Genomic DNA, 20568 nt, shown 5'->3' with positions numbered 1-20568 from the left:
TATTTGTCACCTATTGTTATTGGCTTGACCTTGTTCTGTCCAGAATAAATTACGGACACCCAAAACCCTCTGCTCTCTGCGCCTGACTCCGCACCCACCACTCCTAGCTACGTGACAGTATGTCTATACCATTTAACAACATTTAAGACCAAAGTCGAATTATTGAAAGAGACAATGAAAATGTTTGTTCCAAAGGGAAATCTGTATTTGTAACTATTAATCAAAGTATCAAAGCAAACATTCCTACAGTATCTAATAGTAATAAAACAGAAAACATCACATCTAACACTGATACAACCTCAGTCTACAGAGAGGATTGACACATGAACTCAAGCAAAGCCCCCTGTTAGTCTACATGTCAGTGATCAATAAGACAGAGAACATCTGATCTCAGAACAGAGTCAAAGCAGAGGAACCAGCAGCCTCTCTCCACAGGGGTGTGTGACTGAGGGGTCCTACCCAGAACAGTCAGCCTTCCTCAAGGTCTTGGTGACTGGAGTCTGGGATTTCTGCTGGGCTTCACAGGTCACCTCTCCTGCCTTGGTCCACTCCTGGCCAGTGAGAGTCAGGGTGCTGCTCCAGCTGTACAGGCCATCCTTCTCTAGGACTCCGGGACTGGCCTCCTGCTTCTTGCTGGTCCCGTCCACTTTCCAGCTCATGGTCCAGTCTGAGGGGAAACCCTTGTTGGCCAGACACGTCAGTGTGGCTGTTGTTGTACTGGACAGTTCCTCACTAGAGGGGGGCAGGACGGTGAGGGTGGGGACACTGTTACCTGGAACAAACAGAACACATCAACTGCATCAACTATGTCTAAAATATTTCTAAAAGCAATAGACATACAAATACATTGATTTGGAAATGCCTTCTAAATATAATGTAGTTAGATTGGTAAAAGATTTGAAGAAAACACAAAACATAATATGATAGATGTACAATGCAGATTTATGAACAATATAAGTCAAGTGTAAATGGTTAGCTTTAGCGTTACTAGTATGTCAGATATCTTAGGATTGTTTCTGATCAGAATACTCAGAACATCTACAGTATATTAAGATAATCCAACAGGTTGTATACAAACATAAGATTCACAAAACAACAATTACTGCAATAACCAACACTTTAAGAGTTATAAAGTCTGCTCTCATACAAATCAGACATACAAATAAACCTACTATTTAACATTTTGATTGAATAAAATATTATTTGAAAGAAGGCTCAGTGAAAAGCAATAGAAAAATGCAATGTTTTTAAAATAAAATGTATAAAATCATAATATATTTAAGAAAGTATTTAAATATATTTATATATTAAATATAATATATTTAAAATAAATGTAGTCAGAAAAAAATATGAAGAGAGCTTGTTACTTACTTCCAACATCTAGTCTGGTGCCGCTACCAAAAGTGTACCACAGTGATACAATCCCTAGTACTGCTCGTACAAAAACCTCCTGACCATTGGACAAGCTGAATTTCTTTAGACTGTGGTTCAAATATCTAACTCTAGTACGGTATGAATACTTGCCAAATATTGTTTTATCTTCATGTGAAGGAAAGTGTTTATTTATTTGTTTTAAACCTACCGTTAATTGTACATTTTCTACTAGGTGCAGTATGTTTATTCATACAACTAGTCTAAAATGTAGGTCAATCACTCTCATAGTTTAAAAATGCAGGTCAAATTTGATTAGATGTAATAACATTCATATTCTAATTGGCCATAGTCTGAAGGCTGTGTGTATTTTAAAAAAGTTTTTTTTTCTTCTCAATATTGAGGCTAAATGTATAGAGAAATTGAAACATGACATCAAAACATGAATAAAACAATGAATTTGGTGTTTACTTACTTCCAACATCAAGTCTGGTGCCGCTACCAAAAGTCAACCACAGTGATACAATCCCTATTACTGCTTGTACAAAAACCTCTCTGTGTTGTGTTGCTGCAGCTGTTACAGTGAAGATACAGAATCATAATCAACACAAATACACTTTAACATCTTCCAGGTAGAACAAACACTTCATAATAACATTTCTAGATAATAAAAATATGAATTGTATCTTAAATCCAGATATTAGTCATTTTTCCTTCCTCTGTGTATCAGGTGTTCTCCTAGTCTGGAGGTACAGTCCAGCATTAGATCAGTGTTGCTAGTATTCCTCCATATTGTCCATATGAAAGACAACAGCAGCAGCAGTAGTGATAGTGATCCATGTTGTATATTCCTTTATTAAACATGTTGATCTCACATTTAACAGTGGTGGTAAAGTCACAGAGGACAGACAACACTACCAGAGGAATCCTACCAGCTTTAGTTTAGAGAAGTGTTCACTAACTGATTAGAGGAACTTACATGAGAGACCAAGCATGAGTGAACAGACAGTTCATTATATCTGATGTTGCAGGGTCTACAGACAATCACAATCACGGATTCCAAAAAGAAAACCATCCCTGTTGCGAACATCGACGCCTTGCTCCCAGACAAATTAAACAATCTCTTTGCTCGCTTTGAGGACAATACAGTGCCACTGACACGGCCCGCTACCAAAACCTGTGGGCTCTCCTTCTCCGTGGCCAATGTGAGTAAAACATTTACACGTGTTAACCCTCGCAAGGCTGCCGGCCCAGACTGCATCCCTAGCCGCGTCCTCAGAGCATGCGCAGACCAACTGGCTGGTGTGTTTACAGACATATTCAATCAATCCCTATCCCAGTCTGTGGTCCCCACATGCTTGAAGATGGCCACCATTATTCCTGTTTCTAAGAAAGCTAAGGTAACTAAACTAAATTACTATCACCCCGTAGCACTCACATCTGACATCATGTAGAGCTTTGAGAGACTAGTCAAGGATCATATCACCTCCACCCTACCTGACACCCTAGACCCACTCCAATTTGCTTACCGCCCCAATAGGTCCACAGACGATGCCATCACACCGTCTGGACAAGAGGAATACCTATGTAAGAATGCTGTTCATTGACCACAGCTCAGCATTCAACACCATAGTACCCTCCAAACTCATCATTAAGCTTGAGACCCTGGGTCTCGACCCCGCCCTGTGCAACTGGGTCCTGGACTTTCTGACGGGCTGCCCCCCAGGTGGTGAAGGTAGGAAACAATATCTCCACTCCGCTGATCCTCAACACTGGGGCCCCACAAGGGTGCGTTCTCAGCCCTCTCCTGTACTCCCTGTTCACCCATGACTGCTTGGCCATGCACGCCTCCAACTCAATCATCAAGTTTGGAGACGACACTACAGTGGTAGGCTTGATTAACAACAACGACGGGACGGCCTACAGGGAGGAGGTGAGGGGCCTCGGAGTGTGGTGTCAGAAAAATAACCTCTCACTCAACGTCAACAAAACAAAGGAGATGATCGTGGACTTCAGGAAAGCAGAGGGAGCACCCCCCCATCCACATCGGCGGGACCATATTGGAGAAGGTGAAAAGTTTAAAGTTTTTCGGCGTACACATCACGGACAATCTGAAATGGTCCACCCACACAGACAGCGTGGTGAAGAAGGCGCAACAGCGCCTCTTCAACCTCAGGAGGCTGAAGAAATTTGGCTTGTCACCAAAAACACTCACAAACTTTTACAGATGCACAATCAAGAGCATCCTGTCGGGCTGTATCACCGCCTGTTATGGCAACTCCAGAGGGTAGTACGGTCTGCACGCATCACCTGGCGCAAGCTACCTACCCTCCAGGACACCTACAGCACCCAATGTCACAGGAAGGCCAAAAAGATCATCAAGGACAACAACCACCCGAGCCACTGCCTGTTCACCCCGCTATCATCCAGAAGGCGAGGTCAGTACAGGTGCATCAAAGCTGAGACCGAGAGACTGAAAAACAGCTTCTATCTCAAGGCCATCACTGTTAAACAGCCACCACTAACATAGAGAGGCTGCTGCCAACATACAGACTCAATCTCTGGCCACTTTAATAAATGGATCACTTTAAATAACGCCACTTTAATAATGTTTACATGTCCTACATTACTCATCTCTTATGCATATACCGTATTCGATACCATCTACTGCATCTTGCCTGCGCCGCACGGCCCTCGCTCATTCATATATTTATATGTACATATTCTTATTCATCCCTTTACATTTGTGTGTGTATAAGGTAGTCGTTGTGATTTTGTTAGATTACTTGTTAGATATTACTGCACTGTCGGAGCTAGAAGCACAAGTATTTTGCTACACTCGCATTAACATCTGCTAACCATGTGTATGTGACCAATAAAATTTGATTTGATCATCATCAGAATAAAGATATAATGGTGGTGTGACATAAAAGTTACCATACATTAGTTATCTGGTAAAACAGTTGCTGTTTGATGTTAGAAAAGCTGTGACATGAAGGATAAAATACTCTAATAATTAGAGCTTACTTGGAAACTGAAATAGATTTGAAACATGAATTTGCATAATGCATCTGCTCCGCTGCTCTAAGAGCATTTATAGCCCTGTGAGTTTACCACTTCATGACTGAGAGCTGTTCTTCATGACAACAGAACCCACAACAACCATGACTTGTTTCACCATCTTCATCTGGACACTTGCTTTCTGCTTTCAAGGTTACAGTTTTCAGAATTTATTGTTGAAAATTAATTACATCTACAGAGTATACAGGAACAGTATATCAATGTTACTATTTCTATTCATTACTACATGTAATATTTCATTTATATACTTTTTTAAATTATATTTTCAGAATCCAGAGGACAGTACGTTGTGACACAGACTCCGGCAGTGAAAGCTGTTGTCCCAGAACAGACAGTCTCTCTGAACTGTAAAACCAGCAGTAATGTTTACAACAATAACGTTTTAGCCTGGTACCAACAGAAACCTGGAGGAGCTCCTAAACTCCTTATTTACTCTGCTACAACACTTCAGTCTGGGACTCCATCTAGATTCAGTGGTAGTGGATCTGGGAGTGACTTCACACTGACCATCAGTGAAGTCCAGGCTGAAGATGCAGGAGATTACTACTGTCAGAGTTTACACTGGCCTGGTAGCACTCCGTGGTTCACACAGTGATACAGTAAATCGTTTGGTGGGTGTTTACATTTGTCTTATTCCACATATGTAAAAGTGTGTATTATGCACAGGTGAATCGTAAAATATTTTTTTTGTATATGGTACTCTTAGCCAGGGATCAGCCATTACTGAGGGCAACCCTAGAGCAATTACGGTTAAATGCCTTGTTCAAGGGCACATCAAAAGATTATTTCACTTAGTCAGCTCGGAGATTCAAACCACCAACCTTTTGGTTACCTGCCCAATGCTCTTAACCGCTAGGCTACCTGCCACCCTAATTACCATGAACAGTAAGCAACAGACACAATTATACACACGGAGTATACTAAACATTAAGAACACCTGCTTTTTCCATGACATAGAACTGATCAGGTGAAAGCTATGATCCCTTATTGATGTCGCTTGTTAAATCCACTTCAATCAGTGAAGATTAACACAGGTTAAAGATGGATTTTTAAGCCTTGAGACAATTGAGACGTGGATTTTGTGTCAAGAACTGCAACGCTGCTGGACAATCAGCCTCAACCTTTAAAATGCTGCTGCTCACACAGATCTCTCCAATGGAAAGACTGTATGAACTCGAACCAGGAAGATTTTTTGTTGGTCGCTATCGGTCCGAGACGTGGGCACAAATTTCCAAAAAACGAATTACTGTGTTCTATTTATGTGCTGTTCTGTAAACCAATTTCTGTGTTCATGCAAGTGGCTGACTGAATGAATCCTCACTATCAGTAGCTGCAATTTGGCAGTATGCCCAGACCTTGTTTTGAAAACGAGAAGGAAGAATATCTCAGTTTCAAGGTCTCAGATTAGAGAGAAGAAACCTAGTGAGGTACTGGTCTGTCACATGTTATGAACCAGTATTGGTCGGTCACATGAATGAAACAAAACATAAATGATGAATTCATTATGCAAAATCATGCAAATATAACTTGTCTGTGTATAGCCGTATACAGTTGAAGTCAGAAGTTTACATACACTTAGGTTGGAGTCATTATAACTCGTTTTTCAACCACTCCACAAGTTTCTTGTTAACAAACTATAGTTTTGGCAAGGAACAGGTACAAAGTATCTATATCCACAGTAAAACGAGTCCTATATCGACATAACCTGAAAGGCCGCTCAGCAAGGAAGAAGCCACTGCTCCAAAACCGCCATATAAAAGCCAGACTACAGTTTGCAACTGCACATGGGGACAAAGATCGTACTTTTTGGAGAAATGTCTTCTTGTCTGATGAAACAAAAATAGAACTGTTTGGCCATAATGACCATCATTTTGTTTGGAGAAAAAAGGGGGTCGGTTGCAAGTCGAAGAACACCATCCCAACCGTGAAGCACGGGGGTGGCAGCATCATCTTGTTATGTGGATATATTGAAGCAACATCTCAAGACATCAGTCAGGAAGTTAAAGCTTGGTTGCAAATGGGTCTTCCAAATGGACAATGACCCCAAGCATGCTTCCAAAGTTGTGGCAAAATGGCTTATGGACAACAAAGTCAAGGTATTGGAGTGGCCATCACAAAGCACTGACCTCAATCCTACAGAAAATTTGTGGGCAGAACTGAAAAAGCATGCGCCAGCAAGGAGGCCTACAAACCTGACTCAGTTACACCAGCTCTGTCAGGAGGAATTGGCCAAAATTCACCCAACGTATTGTGGGAAGCTTGTGGAAGGCTACCCAAAACGTTTGACCCAAGTTAATCAATTTTAAAGGAAATGCTACCAAAAACGAATTGAGTGTATGTAAACTTCTGACCGACTGGGAATGTGACGAAAGAAAATAAAAGCTGAAATAAATCAATCTCTCTACTATTATTCTGACATTTCACATTCTTAAAATGAAGTGGTGATCCTAACTGACCCAAGACAGGGAATTTTTACTAGGATTAAATGTCAGGAATTGTGAAAAACTGAGTTTAAATGCATTTGGCTAAGGTGTATGTAAACTTCCGACTTCAACTGTATAAGACAAATGTTGGGACTGCCCAGGAAGAGCTCCTGATTGACATGAGTACTACAGTGCATTGAGTTGGTTGGAATCTCTCCAGCGCGCTGACAATAAACAATGATTAATTTAAGATTGACTTTGAGTGTCCCTGTGTTAGAATTTCCACAACAGTAGTGATGAGAGAGGTTCGGTTCTCAGTGTTGTACTGAGAGAAGTGGAGTTCAAGGTGTTGGTGAAATGTAAGGACCTAGGTGGAGTCACGGCGGTGAGTCTGATCACATTGACTAGGGATTTGGAGAGTAAAATAGGAAAGGTTGAGTCTGCTAAAAGTTATTTGTGATGGAAGTTTGGTGGTGGTGTGTTTCAATGTTAAACAGTTTGAGAAGGCGTTCAAACTCAAGCAGGTATGTAAACGTTTGGTTGATAGTAGCATGCTGGATCAAACTGGACGAAAGTGGGTGAAGGGAGTTATTACAGGAGTTCCAGAAATTGTTAACATAGCATAGCGCCTCCAGATGACACGAGATGGGAAGAAGGTAGGGGAGAACATACATATGGGGAATGTGGAGACGGGGCCCAGTTAATATGCTGTAATTGTGGGGGAGCCCATGGTGTGGCATATGGGGGTTGTTCAGTGGTGAAAAGACAGGTGGAAGTGCGGGAGGTGAGGAGTGAGCGAAAAATCTTGTATGCAGAAGAAGTGAAGGTAGTTCAGACAGAAACAATCGAGGCTCCTAATACAGCAGGTATTTCAAGGCAGATTGGGATGCAGGTTGGGCGTGAAGTAAGGAGCAGAATGGGTGAGAACACAAGAATGGTAGTAAATTTGAGAAATGTTACATTTGTGACAGAAGCAATCAATTGCGCAGAAAAATTGCATTCAAAGACTAAGAAGATACAGATCAGAGTGAAGCAGGCAGTGAGGTATCATGGGATCACAGGACTGATATGGGAAAATGTACAGGATGACCTCAATAAGATTGAGAATTAGTCCAGACAGAATAATGTATTGGTTCATTTTCATAATGGTGTTAATCCTTCAATGGAATGCCAGAAGTCTGATGGCTAATGGGTAAGAGTTTAAAAAGTTTATTGAGGAGTTACCAGCCAAACCTGGTGTGATATGTCTCCAGGAGACATGGCTAAAACCTACTCTGACCTTTGCATTACAGGGTTATGTTGCAGTCCATAGAGATAGGGTGGCAGGGGGAGGATGAGGGTGTGCTACCTTTATAATGCGGGGGATCCCAAATAAGCTTGTGGGAGAGGGAGTTGAACCAGAGTATGTAGTGGTTGAGGTGTGGTTGGGAGGGGGGAATATGGTAATAGTGAAATTTTACAACCCGTGTAAGAAACAAGAGTTGCTGGCGGTTGGGAATGTAGAAGGTAAAGATAGGAGATGGGTAATGTGGTGGGGGGATTTTAATGCTCATAGTGCGCTCTGGGGAGGGTTACGGACTGATGTAAATGGACAAATGTTGAAGGAACTACTACATGAGAAAGGGCTTGTGAGTCTTAATGATGGACGGGGAACCCGGATTGACCCAGTAACTGGAATTGAATCTGCTCTGGATCTTACTTTAATCTCAAGTTCAATGGCAGGCAGATGTAGTTGGGAGGTGGTCACTGTCCTGTCGTGTGTACTGTAGGATTGAGGGAGAAAAAATCAGTAAGAAATGGATTGAGGAGATGGATATTTGGGAAAGCGGAGTGGGGTCTGTTTCAGAAGTTGAGAGAACAGGAGCTGTCTCAGGTAGATCTCAATTCAGATATAGAAACAGTCAATGACGGAGTAAGAGGAGCAATAGTAGGGGCTGCAAGGCAGGTGATTCCTTTGTGTACAGGGGGAGAAAGGGTAACGCAGTCCCCTGGTGGAATGAAGAGTGCAGAGAAGCAGTGAAGAGAAGGAATTGGGCTTTCTGAATGTTGAAAAGGTTCCATAATTACCAACACCTGATACAGTATAAACACGCACAAGCAGTAGTAAGGAGGAGCATTGGGACAGCTAAGAGGGAGTATTGGTGGCGGCTATGTGGTAACATAGGCAGGATCACTCCTGTGGGAGAGGTATGGGGGATGATTAAGAGGATGAGTGTGATCAGAAGAGATTGGGATCTCCCTGTGCTGAAAAGTGTGGAGATTGTTGCAGTGAGAGATATGGAGAAGGCAGAGATGTTAGCCCAGGCATTTGTGAAGGTGCACAGCTCAAATAATCTGACAGAAGAGGGGCAGCGTGGGAGAAAGAGGGTCAGAGGAGAACATTCGGGGGTCCTGGATCAGAGATAAATGGTGGGGGATACATTGAATGGCCCTTTTACATTGGCTGAGATGAAGAGAGCATTAGCTAAAGCTGGGGTAACATCTCCTGGGAAGGATGAGATGTGTTACATCATGATGGCTCATCTCAGTGACACTGCAATGGGGAAAGAATTAGGCTTTTACAATTAGGTGTGGCAGGAAGGGAAACCGCCTGGAATTTGGAAGCAGGCGGTAGTGGTGCCAATACGGAAACCAGGGAAAGACCCTACTAGTCCTTCAAGGTCCTACTTATCAAGCTGGATAACATGGGGGTTGGAGGAAAGGTTTTTAACTGGATAAAGGATTTTCTTTTTGGGCGATCAATACAAATGAGGTTGGGGAGCTCTATGTCAGAAAGCTATGAGGTAGATAATGGTACCCCCAGGGAAGTGTCATTAGTCCTTTATTGTTCCCCATTATGATTGACGATGTATTCTCTCAGGTGAAACCTGATATTGGGAGGTCATCTTTGTCCACATGTGCAGTTGCAAACCGTAGTCTTGCTTTTTTATGGCGGTTTTGGAGCAGTGGCTTCTTTCTTGCTGAGCGGCCTTTCAGGTTATGTCAATATAGGACTTGTTTTACTGTGGTTATAGACGAAGTACTAGTATAATACAAAAGGGACTGATAGTACTGAAGTACTAGTATAATACGATAGTGACTGATAGTAGTTGTCACGTTCTGACCTTAGTTCCTTTTTATGTCTTTATTTTAGTTTGGTCAGGGCGTGAGTTGGGGTGGGCATTCTATGTTTTTCTATGTTTTGTTCTATGGTTATATTTCTATGTGTTTGGCCTAGTATGGTTCCCAATCAGAGGCAGGTGTCAGTCGTTGTCTCTGATTGGGAGCCATATTTAGGTAGCCTGTTTTTCATTGTGTTTTGTGGGTGGTTGTTTCCTGTGTCTGTGTTTGCACCATACGGGACTGTTTCGATTTTCGTTTGTTCATTCACTTTGTTATTTTGTATCTTTGTAGTGTTCAGTTTTATATATGAAAATGGACACTTACCACGCTGCACATTGGTCCGAAATATCTTACTCCTCGTCAGAAGAAGAGGAGAGTCGTTACAGAACCACCCACCAACCAAGGACCAAGCAGCGTGATAACGGGCAGCAGCAGAAATCTCAAGACTCATGGACATGGGAGGAGATTCTGGACGGAAAGGGACCCTGGGCACAGGCTGGGGAATATCGTCGCTCCAAGGCAGAGCTGGAGGCAGCGAAAGTTGAGCGGCGTTGGTATGAGGAGGCAGCATGGCAGTGCGGCTGGGACGAGAGGCAGCCCCAAAAATTTCTTGGAGGTACACAGGGAGTGTGGCTAAGTCAGGTAGGAGACCTGAGCCAACTTCCCATGCTTTCCGTGGAGAGAGGTGGTCCGGGCAGGCACCGTGTTATGCGTGGGCATCGAGCCAGGTGCGATGAAGCCTGCTCAGCACATCTGGTCTCCAGTGCGTCTCCTTGGTCCGTGTTATATGGCACCAGCCCTACGCACTGTGTCTCCCGTGGGTCTGCATAGCCCAGTGCGTCCTGTGCCTGCGCCCCGCAATTGCCGGGCTAAAATCAACATCCAGCCAGGACGGGTTGTTCAGGCTCTTAGTTCGAGACCTCCAGTGTGCCTCCACGGACCGGTCTATCCTGTGCCTCCTCCAAGGACCAGGCCTACAGTAGATCTCTCCAGCCTGGTGAGTACTGTGCCTGTTCTAAGAACCAAGTCTCCTGTGTGTCTGGACGCTCCAGAGCCGCCCGTCTGTCCCGAGCCGCCTGAGACGCCCGTCTGTCCTGAGCCGCCTGAGCCGCCCGTCTGTCCTGAGCCGCCCGTCTGTCCTGAGCCGCCCGTCTGTCCTGAGCCACCCGTCTGTCCTGAGCCGCCGGTCAGTCAGGAGCCGCCCATCAGTCAGGAGCCGCCTGAGCCGCCCGTCAGTCAGGAGCCACCCGTCAGTCCCGATCTGCCAGAGTCTCCCCCCAGTCCGGATCTGCCAGAGTCTCCCCCCAGTCCGGATCTGCCAGAGTCTCCCCCCAGTCCGGATCTGCCAGAGTCTCCCTCCAGTCCGGATCTGCCAGAGTCTCCCTCCAGTCCGGATCTGCCAGAGTCTCCCTCCAGTCCGGATCTGCCAGAGTCTCCCTCCAGTCCGGATCTGCCAGAGTCTCCCTCCAGTCCGGATCTGCCAGAGTCTCCCTCCAGTCCGGGCCCTAAACTTTATCGAACAAAACATACACGTATTGTGTAACATGAAGTACTATGAGTGCCATCTGATGAAGATTATCAATTTATTTTATCTCTATTTCTGCTTTTTGTGACTCCTCTCTTTGGCTGGAAAAATGGCTGTGTTTTTTGGGACTAGGCACTGACCTAACATAATTGCATGGTATGCTTTCGTCGTAAAGCCTTTTTGAAATTGGACACTGTGGTGGGATTAACAACAATTTTATCTTTAAAATGGTGTGTAATACTTGTATGTTTGAGGAATTTTAATTATGAGATTTCTGGGTTTTTTTTATTTTAATTTTTTAAATTTTATCCCCTTTTTCTCCCCAATTTTCGTGGTATCCAATCGCTAGTAATTACTATCTTGTCTCATCGCTACAACTCCCGTACGGGCTCGGGAGAGACGAAGGTCGAAAGCCATGCGTCCTCCGAAGCACAACCCAACCAAGCCGCACTGCTTCTTTAACACAGCGCGCCTCCAACCCGGAAGCCAGCCGCACCAATGTGTCGGAGGAAACACCGTGCACCTGGCCCCCTTGGTTAGCGCGCACTGCGCCCGGCCCGCCACAGGAGTCACTGGAGCGCGATGAGACAAGGATATCCCTACCGGCCAAACCCACCCTAACCCGGACGACGCTAGCCCAATTGTGCGTCGCCCCACGGACCTCCCGGTCGCGGCCGGCTGCGACAGAGCCTGGGCGCGAACCCAGAGACTCTGGTGGCGCAGTTAGCACTGCTATGCAGTGCCCTAGATTTCTGTTGTTTGAATTTGGCGCCCTGCACTTTCACTGGCTGTTGTCAAATCGATCCCGTTAACGGGATTTCAGTTAAGTGCCTTGTTCATGGCACATTGAAAGATTACTTCACTTAGTCAGCTCTGAAATTCAAAGCAGCAAGATTTTTGATACTGGCCCAATGCTCTTAACAGCTTGGCTACCTGTTATCCTGATTACCATGAACACTAAGCAACAGACAAAATTATACACACTGAATATACAAAACATTAAGAACACTTGCTCTTTCCATGACATAGACTGGCCAGGTGAATCCAGGTGAAAGCTATGATCCATTATTGATGTTGCTTGTTAAATCCACTTCAATCAGTGTAGAATAAAGGGGAGGATACAGGTTAAAGATAGATTTTATAGCCTAGAGACAATTGAGACATGGATTTTGTGTCAAGTACTGCAACGCTGCTGGGTTTTCCACACTGGACAGTTTCCCGTGTGTATCAAGAATGGTCCACCAGACAAATGACATCCAGCCAATTTGACACAGCTGTGGGAAGCATTGGAGTCAACATTAACCAGCATCTCTGTGGAATGCATTCGACACCTTGTAGAGTCCATGCCCAGACGAATTGAGTCTGTCCTGAGGGCAAAAGGGGGTCGTGCAACTCAATATTAGGAAGGTATTCCTAATGTTTGGTATACTTAGTGTATGTTCGTTAGTTACATTATACAGTACTTTTACAAATATTTTCTCCCATATTCATTATGTTATTGTCTTGCTAAACAACATTGATAGCAATCATATGTTATAGCCCTTAAACCAATAATAGCCATTATATTTATACCCTTTTTATTCACTTAATATATTGACATTAATATGGACTTCTATGATTATTAGGTGACAATTGTGGGGGCAAGATCATCAGATTGTAATGTAACAGTCTCTGACTGACTCCTGCAGTGAAAGCTGTTCTCCCAGGACAGACAGTCTCTCTGAACTGTAAAACCAGCAGTAATGTGTATCCTGACTGTTGGAGTTCAGGTAAACCATGTTTAGCCTGGTATCAACAGAAACCTGGAGAAACTTCGAAACTACTAATACAGTAGCACCCTCTTCTCTGGGACTCCTTCTAGATTCAGTGGCAGTGGATCTGGGAGTGACTTCACTCTGACCATCAGTGGAGTCCAGACTGAAGATACAGGAGATTACTACTGTCAGAGTTACCACAGTGGTGATGAGTTCACACAGAGATACAGAGCCGTACAAAAACCTCCCTCAGTCAGACTGCGCTGTGACTGACTGAACTGCTACAGCTGGGACCTACTGCAGGTGCTGAGGGGGAAGAGACAGTGACATGGAACACTGACCAGTAGAGCATCATTCAGATCACATGTTCCTCATCATCATCATCACCACGCTTGTGAATAATTATTGTCATGGTCAAAAAGTTCACTTTTAAAAGTTATATGAAGTTTTAAAACACACATTATCTGTCCATATGCAGAGTCAGATCTACAGATGTAAAAAAAAATAAAAAATAATGGTGATGTTATATCAGAATCGCCACCCCTAAATCAAATCCCCATATTTACCTCACAACCAAATATGTGAACATCATCTAGCATTATATGAACTATCTTGATGAGCAGGTTACTGACTGTTACATCTGTGAATGAGACATGATGCTGGGCTCAAACATGAAACATGTTTGAATAATATATATTTTATCTGTCATTAATTATATGATGGAATATCTGTTATTGTAACTTCCCTGAATCCACCAAAGAGGTTAAAACCAGTCACTCATATCTGTCCCAGTCCAGGGAATTCCAGGCAGTGAAACTGTTCAACTGCTAGACTGGATGCTGTGGGAGTGAAACTGAGATTTACATAGACAGGGCTGGGTGGTTCTACTTGTCCCAGAATAGAGCAGCACTGTCGCCAGATGTTCACACTGTCCCCAGAGGGTTGGAGGTAGAGAAGACTCCATGACTATCGTGAAGCTGTGATACTGTTTATATTATGTGGATCTTGTAAAACAAATTTAGCTTAATGTAGGTGTGATCACATTGTTGAGAGTCCAAGATATTGATCAAATGTTCAATAACATTAGTCTACAGTCTTTATGAGTCTATAATTCAAGCAGGTAAAAAACAGTCCAAGAAAAATGAATAAGGAGTACCATCTACTGCATGTGTCTAGACCTCTCCTGTTAGCCTGTTAACATTGTAGTATGTAGACCTCTCCTGTTAATCTGTTTGCATTGTAGTATCTAGACCTCTCCTGTTAATCTGTTAACATTGTAGTATCTTGTGTTAATATGAACTACTGGTTGATGACAATGGGTTTTCAAGTGAGAACATAAATAACTAAGCAATGATATTTAGGTCTGATATTTTTAAAATAAACTGTGAATCAGGCTTTAATAATGTATGTGTCATGACTTCCACCGAAGGTGGCTCCTCTTCCTTTTCAGGCGGCGCTCGGCGGTCGTTGTCACCGGTCTACTAGCTGCCACCGATTCCCTTTTCCTTTTCTGTTGGTTATGTCTGTATTGGTTTCACCTGTTTCTCGTTTGGGGGTTTTGCTCTGGGCTATTTAAGCCGTCTATGCCCGCCTGCTTTTGTGCGGGTTTATTTTCTGTTCTTTTTGTGGATGGTTGTGTTTGTTTATTTGGTGTCCTGTTTTGGGTAGGTCAGTATTTGTCGCCTATTGTTATTGGCGTGACCTTGTTCTGTCCGGAATAAATTACGGACACCCAAAACCCTCTGCTCTCTGCGCCTGACTCCGCACCCACCACTCCTAGCTACGTGACAGTATGTCTATACCATTTAACAACATTTAAGACCAAAGTCTAATTATTGAAAGAGACAATGAAAATATTTGTTCCAAAGGGAAATCTGTATTTGTAACTATTAATCAAAGTATCAAAGCAAACATTCCTACAGTATCTAATAGTAATAAAACAGAAAACATCACATCTAACACTGATACAACCTCAGTCTACAGAGAGGATTGACACATGAACTCAAGCAAAGCCCCCTGTTAGTCTACATGTCAGTGATCAATAAGACAGAGAACATCTGATCTCAGAACAGAGTCAAAGCAGAGGTACCAGCAGCCTCTCTCCACAGGGGTGTGTGACTGAGGGGTTCTACCCAGAACAGTCAGCCTTCCTCAGGGTCTTGGTGACTGGAGTCTGGGATTTCTGCTGGGCTTCACAGGTCACCTCTCCTGCCTTGGTCCACTTCTGGCCAGTGAGAGTCAGGGTGCTGCTCCAGCTGTACAGGCCATCCTTCTCCAGTACCCCGGGACTGGCCTCCTGCTTCTTGCTGGTCCCGTCCACTTTCCAACTCATGGTCCAGTCTGAGGGGAAGCCCTTGTTGGCCAGACACGTCAGTGTTGCTGTTGTTGTACTGGACAGCTCCTCACTAGAGGGGGGCAGGACGGTGAGGGTGGGGGAACTGTTACCTGGAACAAACAGAACACATCAAATAAGTAACTACATCAAGTACAGCTATAGTAAGAGATTATCTTCAGCAAAGTACACATCAAAATAAAGTGAATTGGAAATGCCCTCTAAATATAAATGTCAAAGTTAGATTGTTTAGAATATGTGGAGAAAAACCTAAAGTAATCTGATACAGCAGATTTATAAACCAAACAAGTAGAAAGTGTTTAAATAACTAGAGTTACTAGTCATACGGTGTCAGTTATTCATGTTATACAAAATATTGTTTAGGAATGGATTTGATCAGAACAGCCTGCTCATATTCATAGTATTTACATCACATATCTGTCAGGTTTTGGCCAGGACTATTCAGGTTTTGGTCACTAGATGCTCCCATTGCGCCTTTTTGAACCTTTTGTTTTTCCCTTGTTCTAGTTATTGTTTGCACCTGTGCCTCATTTTCTTGTAGGTATTTAAACCCTGAGTGTTCCTCAGTTCTTTGCTCTGTGTTTGTATGTTAGCACCCAGCCCCAGCCATGCTGTGAACATATATTTCTCTAGTTGGATTTTCCAGAGGTACTCTGGTTTTGTTCTTGTTTATTTTTGATTAGTCTTTTGAGGTTTGTTTTTCCCTGCTGTTCTTACCACTTTGTGGATTTTCATTGTATTTTGGAGGTTATCCATTTTTTCTCTTGGCTTTACTTTTGACGTTGTGGATTTATATTTTTTGCCTGAAGATCTTTTACCTTGATTAAACCACCGTCTCTAGTACTGCTGTGTCTGCCTCATCTTCTGGGTTCTGCCGACTATTAGTGACTGTTTCTCACACCGGGTCCTGACAATATCATCCATGTTGGATTATGAAGTCAGTTACAACCATAACTGAGACCCGTTGTCTTCACACTAACAGTGAAGTCTACCATGAACACAATGCAACAATGATGAATATTATATACAATACTATTAGTTATTATACCAGAATTAGGAGTGATAGTCTGCAATCATACAAACCAGACATAAATAAACTTACAATTTATCATTTTGATTCAATAAAATGTTATTTGAAAGAAGGCTCAGAAATTATTTTCATGGAGACAGAGTTTAAGAAAGTAAAATACAAAAAAATGTAATCAGAAAGAAATATCAAAAGAGCTTGTTACTTACTTCCAACATCAAGTCTGGTGCCGCTACCAAAAGTGTAGCACAGTGATACAATCAATATTACTGCTGGTACAAAAATCTCCTGACCATTGGGGAAGCTGAATTTCTTTAGACTGTGGTTCAAATAATTAACTCTACTATGATATGAATACTTTTCAGAAATGATTTAATCTAAATTTTTAATAAAATGTTTTTTATTTTGTTTTCCTTAACACTGAGCAGAAACCTACTGTTTACTATATATTTCCTACAAGGTGCAGTATGTTTATTCATACAACTAATCTAAGATGTAGGCTAATCACTTTAATCTTTAGAAAATATTGGTCAAATTTGATTACATGTAATAACATATATATTTAAATCGGCCATAGTGTCACGTTCGCTGGAATAAATATCGTACCAAGCTGCAGCGCGATATGGTTTCCACATATTATTTATTAGAAACGCACATAACAACAAAGAAAGAATGAAACAAACAACGAACCATAACTAAGAGGTGTAACATACACTAACTCAAAACAATATCCCATAAAACACAGGTGGAAAAAATGCTACTTAAATATGATAGCCAGCTGCCTCTAATTGGGAATCATACCAAACACCAACATAGAAAAACTAAACTAGAACCCCACATAGAAAAGAATAACTAGAAAACCCCCCAGTCACGCCCTTACCTACTATACCATAGAAAAACAAAGGCTCTCTATGGTCAGGGCGTGACACATAGTATGTGTAGGCTTTGTGTATTTTGAAAAATCCTCAATATTGAGGCAAAAATAATAGAGATATTGACTCACGACATCAAAAGTGAATAAAACGATACATTTTGTTGTTTACATACTTCCAACATCAAGTCTGGTGCCGCTACCAAAAGTGTACCACAGTGATACAATCACTATTTGTAACGTCTGCTTCCAACTCACACTCTCAAACACATAGATCCCCTGAACACAGCTCACTTTCCAGCCCACTTTCCAACTCACACTCTCAAACACCTAGATCCCTCTAGCTCACTCTCCAGATCCCAATCACCTGAATTCTGATCAACTGAACTAAATAGTGTGTGTAAATGACATACAGGTGTTCACACACTATTTAGTTCAGTTCTTTGCACCCCATCATTGTGAGGTATTGTTTGTTTTGTGACACACTTCTATTCGGAGCTCTGTTTTTCCCGTATTCAGTCCTCCTGTGTATGATAGTTTTTGGCCTGCCTCACTAACAACGCCTTTTGCTTATTCCCTGCCTGTACTTTAGCCTATCGGATTTCCTGTTATTAACCTCTTGCCTGTTCTCCTGGACTAGGTTACTAGCCTTTTCCCTGCCTGTACTGTTGCCTCTTTGGACCCCTGTGTATGACCTTCTGCCTGCCCCTGGACCCATCTACCTGCCTCCTCCTGTGGTCCTTTACAAACAAACACCTGCTGCGCCCTGCACTTGAAACCAGCTAACTGTCTCCCATCGTGTTCATTACACTATTACTGCTGGTACAAAAACCTCTGTGTTTTGTGTTGCTGCAGCTGTTACAGTGAAGATCACTCATACAGAATCATGATCAACACAAATACACTTTAACATCTTCCAGGTAGAACAAACACTTCATATTAGCTGTTTCTAGATAATATACATATGAATTGCATCTTAAATCCAGATATGAGTCCTTTTTCCTTCCTCTGTGTGTCAGGTGTTCTCCTAGTCTGGAGGTACAGTCCAGCATTAGATCAGTGTGCTAGTATTCCTCCATATTGTCCATATGAAAGACAACAGCAGCAGCAGTAGTGATAGTGATCCATGTTGTATATTCCTTTATGAAACATGTTGATCTCACATTTAACAGTGGTGGTAAAGTCACAGAGGACAGACAACACTACCAGAGGAATCCTACCAGCTTTAGTTTAGAGAAGTGTTCACTAACTGATTAGAGGAACTTACACGAGAGACCAAGCATGAGTGAACAGACAGTTCATTATATCTGATCATCATCAGAACAAAATATAATTGTGGTGTGACATAAAAGTTGCCATACATTAGTTATCTTAGTAAAAAGTTGCTGTTTGATGTTATTAAAGGGGTGACATGCAGCTAGCGTTTAGAGTGTTGGGCTAGTAACCGAAAGGTTGCTAGTTCAAATCCCCAGGCCGACACGGTGAAACATCTGTCGATGTTCACTTTAGCAAGGCACTTAACCTTAATTGCTCCAGGGTCGCAGTTGATAATGGCAGATCTTGGCTGTGACCCCACTCTCTGAGGCTGTCTCAGGGGGAGTTGGGATATAAAAAAATTAACATTTTTAATTCACACATGCGTGAAATAGGACAAATATAAGCACCACCTAGTTGTTATAAAGGAAAGCTCATGCAGGACAAAATATATTCTAATGGGAGCCTACTTGGAAACTGAAATAGATTTGAAACATTAATTTGCATAATGCATCTGTCCTGCTGCCTTAAGAGCATTTATATCCCTGTGAGTTTAACACTTCATGACTGAGAGCTGTTCTTCATGACAACAGAACCCACAACAACCATGACTTTTATCACCATCTTCATCTGGACACTTGTCTTCTACATACAAGGTATAAGAATTATGATTATCTAAGTAACAATAATTGAGTAAGTAATGGATGATTATCTCATAATAATGTATTAATTACATCATTTCAGATATTAAAAAGTGTTTTGTTTGTTTCACTCACTATTCAATATTCAGAATCCAGAGGACAGTACACTCTGACTCAGACACCTGCAGTGAAAGCTGATGGCAATGGAGAGACGGTCAACATTGGCTGTAAACTCAGCAGTGGTATATACAGTAATTACCTGAACTGGTACCAACAAAGACCTGGAGAAGCTCCTAAACTCCTCATTTATTACATTAACAACAAGTTCACTGGGACTCCATCTAGATTCAGTGGCAGTGGATCTGGGAGTGACTTCACTCTGACCATCAGTGGAGTCCAGGCTGAAGATGCAGGAGATTACCACTGTCAGAGTTTACACTACCCCAACAGTGTCTGGGTGTTCACACAGTGATACAGAGTCGTACAAAAACCTCCCTCAATCATACTGCACAGTGACTGAGGGAGAAGAGACAGTGACATGGAACACTGATCAGTGAATAAACTTTGAATAACGTTAGAAACCATCATTCAGATCACATGTTCTCCATCGTCATCAACAGTATCATCATCACCACCATCACCATCATCATCATCATGTCATGGTTGACTCATTATATTTGTCACAGCCTGAAAGTACACCTATAAATGTTATTTGATGCTATGAAACACACACAATATCAGTCCATATTCAAGTGAGGTGATGTTACATCAGCATCAGCCCCCTAAATCAAATCCCCATATGAACCTCGCAACCAAATATGTGATGTGATCATCTAGCATTATATGAACTATCTTGATGAGCAGGTTACTGACTGTTACATCTGTGAATGAGACATGATGCTGGGCTCAAACATGACACATGTTTATGCACATATCTAATTTAAGTATGATATCCATTTATTACTGATTACTTATGTATCTGTTATGACTCCCTCCCTGAATCCACCATAAAGGTTCAAACCAGACAGTCCCCCACATCTGGCCCAGTCCAGGATATTTCAGGCAGTGAAACTGTTCATCTGCTAGACTGGATGCTGTGGGAGTAAAACTAAAATTTACATAGACAGAGCTGGGTGGTTCTGCTTGTCCCAGAATAGAGCTCTAAT

The 20568-nt window shown here is 42.4% G+C and overlaps 3 gene segments (V, D, J or C); 1 reads left to right on the top strand and 2 right to left on the bottom strand.

Moving 5' to 3' along the window:
• Positions 1-238: 238 nt before the first annotated feature.
• LOC120049132 lies at positions 239-2746 on the bottom strand. The segment is given in 3 exon segments: positions 239-772; positions 1372-1450; positions 2726-2746. Coding segments are annotated over 3 exon segments (417 nt in total).
• Positions 2747-15384: 12638 nt separating this feature from the next.
• Positions 15385-18790, bottom strand: LOC120049130. The segment is given in 3 exon segments: positions 15385-15701; positions 16846-16905; positions 18775-18790. Coding segments are annotated over 3 exon segments (393 nt in total).
• A 554-nt stretch (positions 18791-19344) lies between these two features.
• Positions 19345-19874, top strand: LOC120049395. The segment is given in 2 exon segments: positions 19345-19417; positions 19552-19874. Coding segments are annotated over 2 exon segments (396 nt in total).
• Positions 19875-20568: the final 694 nt, after the last annotated feature.

Source organism: Salvelinus namaycush, chromosome 6, assembly GCF_016432855.1.
Source record: "Salvelinus namaycush isolate Seneca chromosome 6, SaNama_1.0, whole genome shotgun sequence".
NCBI classification, from domain to species: domain Eukaryota; kingdom Metazoa; phylum Chordata; class Actinopteri; order Salmoniformes; family Salmonidae; genus Salvelinus; species Salvelinus namaycush.
This window is presented reverse-complemented; position numbering and strand designations above follow the sequence as displayed.